Source organism: Hydra viridissima, unplaced genomic scaffold (assembly GCF_058129835.1).
Source record: "Hydra viridissima isolate aposymbiotic clone 2 unplaced genomic scaffold, HvirCarnegie_v1 scaffold_2, whole genome shotgun sequence".
Classification (NCBI taxonomy): domain Eukaryota; kingdom Metazoa; phylum Cnidaria; class Hydrozoa; order Anthoathecata; family Hydridae; genus Hydra; species Hydra viridissima.
In genome coordinates this window covers 22013549-22018229 of record NW_028324301.1, presented here as the reverse complement: position 1 = coordinate 22018229, position 4681 = coordinate 22013549, and the positions used below count along the sequence as shown (strand labels likewise).

The 4681-nt window shown below is 26.5% G+C and overlaps 1 protein-coding gene across 1 annotated transcript; it reads right to left on the bottom strand.

The window, feature by feature from the left end:
- Nucleotides 1-774: 774 nt before the first annotated feature.
- Nucleotides 775-1653, bottom strand: LOC149892456 (uncharacterized). Its single transcript, XM_090079682.1, has 2 exons — nucleotides 1213-1653; nucleotides 775-1077 (listed from the first exon to the last, which is right to left on the bottom strand). The coding sequence occupies exons 1-2, from the start codon at nucleotides 1288-1290 to the stop codon at nucleotides 796-798; spliced, it is 360 nt and encodes a 119-aa protein (XP_089935808.1). The 5' UTR covers nucleotides 1291-1653; the 3' UTR covers nucleotides 775-795.
- Between the last annotated feature and the right edge of the window lie 3028 nt (nucleotides 1654-4681).

Here is a 4681-nt window from a genome sequence, read left to right as displayed (position 1 = left end):
TATATATATATATATATATATATATATATATATATATATATATATATATATATATATATATATATATATATATATTTCATGTTCTCAGAGACTGTCATGGAATCTTTACCAACACAATTTATAGTATTATACAGTGTAGGAGAAGCTATTTTCAATGTTAGTGTATTAAGTTAATAAAACTATTGGAAGTATATATATATTTACATATATATATATATATATATATATATATATATATATATATATATATATATATATATATATATATATATATAAATTGATATATACTATACATTACATCATGTTATCATTGTTAATTTTATATACTGTAATATATCTCTGCAGTTTTTGAATAGAATGATTAAATTGCCATTATTATTACCCTTGTTATATATCATTAGCACTGTTAGTAGTTTACTTTACATTAGTTTATAACTATTTGTATATAAACTTGAATGTAAAATCTTTATTTAGAAATATGATTGATTACATACTTATATTATGTTAATATATACTATATATTACATACTTATACTATAACATTTGTAAATATATATTTAATATATATATATATATATATATATATATATATATATATATATATATATATATATATATATATATATATATATATATATATATTTAAATATATATTTACAAATGTTATAGTATAAGTATGTAATATATAGTATATATTAACATAATATAAGTATGTAATCAATCATATTTCTAAATAAAGATTTTACATTCATGTAAATATATATATACTTCCAATAGTTTTATTAACTTAATACACTAACATTGAAAATAGCTTCTCCTACACTGTATAATACTATAAATTGTGTTGGTAAAGATTCCATGACAGTCTCTGAGAACATGAAAAAAAATATTTGTGCCAATAAAATGAAGAAATACCATTATTTGGAAAAGTACTGAAATGCTTTTATTTCGCTTAGTATAATGTTGCAAATCATCTTTAAGCCTAGTTTCTAAAAAATCTAATACAGCTCTTGGGACTCGATACTGCTCTCGAAAAACGTTGTCAGAAACATCTTCGTTAAAAAAGCGACCATTAAACTAAAATGATATTGAAAAACAAAACAAAAATATAATTTCTGCGCCTATTTGGTATGATTTCTGATTTTGTTCGATAAAAAATCATTAAAAAAATATATATATATAGTAATTTTAAGTAATGTTTTAAACACCAACCTCTCGAGGCAATCGGTGGCGAAGCTCATTTTCTGCAACTTCGAAATCTAAGTCTTCATCCGAAAAAATTAAATTCATGTTTCTACTTTAATTTTACACAGATTTTTTAAACACCAAATACTAGAATTTAAAAATATTCATAAAAATAGAATAGACAGCACAGCATACTTAATGACTAATTAAATTCATTAAGTAGGCCTAATAAATAAAAGTTACAATAAAAATTACTATTATATTACTACTATATATTACGGATAAAAAAAGTTCGTGAATTTTAGTGACGTTTACGTTTTATGCTTTATAGCAATGGGCGAAAAAAATACAAACAGCGATAAATTCTTCGAGATTACGAACTTTTTTTCGTACGTGAAAAATTGCGTTTTTACGAAAGATTTTTTTTCTCGAAAAAAACTTCGAATTGTTTATAGCATTGGCCCCAAAACATAAGATAAGCGTTAAGAAAGCATTGGAGGGAATTATAAAATAAATTATTGTAAAAAAAAAAAGTTTAGATAAAAACTTTTTACATGTTTTCAAAATTATTTCTTTCCTAAAGTTGTTTCAAGTTTTGCATAAAAAATTTCTTTATGTTTTATCTTTTAAGTTATTTTTCATTTGATATTTTTATGAGCAAATCTAATTTAATTAAGAGCGAATCGTACACTCTTCAAAATAATGAGAGGGTAGGAATTTATTGAAATATGCGTAAATGAAAAACTTGTTTTCGAAATCATAACTATTTTTTAATTACACATGTTTATAAAGCGGGCTTGTTGAAAAGACAAACTCGGCTCGCGGTGGACCATTATTACGAAGTTTACTATGGGAAAACCTAAGGATAAGAAAATAAAAAAACGTGGATTTAAAAATAATGATACGAAGGCGCATTTGTAAATAAAAACGATAATAGCGCAGCGAAAGAACATTCAACTTGTAAAATTCTTAGAATAAAGTTAAGCAATAAATGTTTAAAATAAGATACTATTTTAAATAATTTTTAGATAATATTAAAAACATTTTTACTAGTCCGTATAAAAGGGTAAAAGGGGAGAGCGGGGAGTGATAACAAATCTCATAAAAAATCAAACAATAGGGTAAGAGAGATAAAGTTAATAATGCGAGGGGAGGGGGTAGAGTTACTAACGCGAAACATGTTTTATATCGCTGTTGTGTGTTTGGAGCATTGTTGTTGTAGAGTGTTTAGAAAGTTCCATAGAAGGCAAAGATTTCCGATATTTTGACATTAATCTATTACTCCATTTTTAAAGCTTTCTGCTTGAAACTTTTATGAAATGTCCAACGTCATAGCAATTTTATTATCAGTAAAAACTATATTAAAAGAGCTTCTGGATTCCATGGTCCAACTCTTTGAGTCAAAAAATATTGCATTACATCTTTATTCGTTATCTTACTGAAAAATTTTAGTGTGAAAAACTCTCTATAGTTTTTTTTAACAGTTTTATTCCAGCTCTCCTGAGCTTCCTCAGATGAAAGCCCTTTCGGAACTTTTTTTTCCTATGACAACTGGATTGATAGCATCTTTGAATAAAAATACACAAAGAATTACGTAAAACCTTTTAAGAAGAACAGGATCCAGGCCTAGGATCTCTGAATCTTTTGTTGCATCATTGCCACCTGTTTTTAGCCATCTAGAGCCCAAGTTCACTCAGCTACAGCCTTAACTTTTGTGGAGGCAGCATTAAAAGCATATTACTTATGCATAGAAGTTATTCCACCTAAGTCTAAATGCAACTGCATTTGTCGATCTCAAAAATGCAATACCCCGATTAGTGTGTTTTGAATTTAATCTACAAGTACTGCAAACCCTGAATGAGAAAACAGAAGAAATGAAAGACTAACATTAGTAATCGTTCGTTATTTGCAGATGATGTGTTTGCCGTAACCACTATTAGAGTGGTATTTGATAGTGTACTTTTCGATAACTGTTTCGATAACAGCTGGACATAAAAGTTCTTTAGCATTACAAACAGTTTGAGTAAACTGAAATTTCCAAACAAAGTTGATAAAAATCGGACTCGTCGATGCTTTTCGGGTTTAAAACTACGTAAAATTGTTTTATTACACCTACTAAATAAATATTACCCTTTTTTAAGCTTTATATGCTTAAAGAAAAGTAATTTTTTTTTTTTTACGTTGAGTAAATCAATTTATTTATATAGTTTCACTGGCTACATAAACTTTCTTTCTTTTTGTTTGCAAAGATTCTATCATATAATGAGAGCATTGTTTGTGAGAAGGATACACATTTAAGCAAACTTTATCAAAAAAGTTATTATGCCATCTTTTCATCAACTTTGCCATGTAAATAAATAATGAATAAGTAACAACCGAAAACAACCAAAAACTATAAAAAGTTCAAAAAAAAAAAATTTAGAGAGAGAAGGAAAGAGAGATTAAGAGCGACTGATGAGTACGGTCGTCTCTTTACAAGGAGAGAAGAAGAAAAGAAAACGAAGTTTTAAAGAGAAAATAGAAGAAAAGAAGAAGAGTTTAACATTGATTAAAAGAGAATAAATAGAAGATTCAAATAAAAAAGAGATATATCTAATAAAAAGAAGATATAAAAAGAGGAGTAATTGATATAAACACTATTGAATACTGCAAGAAGCGTAAGAGAATATTATTTGTATTATATAAACGTTATGAGTAAAAGAGTGCTAACCATTACACACTAGTAGAACATTTGTTGAGTTTTTTTATATAATAGAGTATATTGAGGACGGAAAATAGAACCTTAGCCCTTTAACTACTAAACCTTGCCCGTTCCTAACCAAACTATTCCCAGACCTCGCCCTTTCCTAACCAAGTAATTCCACGCCATCAACCTTATTCCCAACCTCCATACACCCTTCCACTCAACTCTAAACCTAAACCTCCCTCTAACCTTTCCTTCAAAAAAATACAAAATTTTCAGACATTAAATAATTAACTTTATTCAAAAACGCTGCTCTCACAATGTTAAGAAAACTGTTCGCTTTTCTTTAGTAATTCTTAGGAAAATAAAAGATGAGATAAGTAATTGACAAAAAGCAATATATTATATGCAATATATCAAATGCAATAAAATTCATACAATAAATTATCTTTACAATTCAATAGATTAAGAAAGTTAACTAAGAATTAAAGCGCATAATGCTTTACAAAAAATTTTATTGTAAAAAAAAAAAAACTGGCGAGTTATTTTAGAATAATTATTAAAGTTTTTTGATGAAAACTTTATGATTATTCTGCAAGCTTACTTAAGTTTTCAGATTTCATAAAAAAAAGTAAAATTACGTTAATTAACTTTATTTGCCCAAAATTTAACCATTCCTTCGAGCGTGTTAAAATCTCGACCAAACATATCCCAACATAACGTTTTTAGAGTGATACTTAAAAAAAGATTTTTAAGCAATAATTCAAGGTATTTTATGATCAAATGATAAGTAACCGCTAATAATCGACTGAT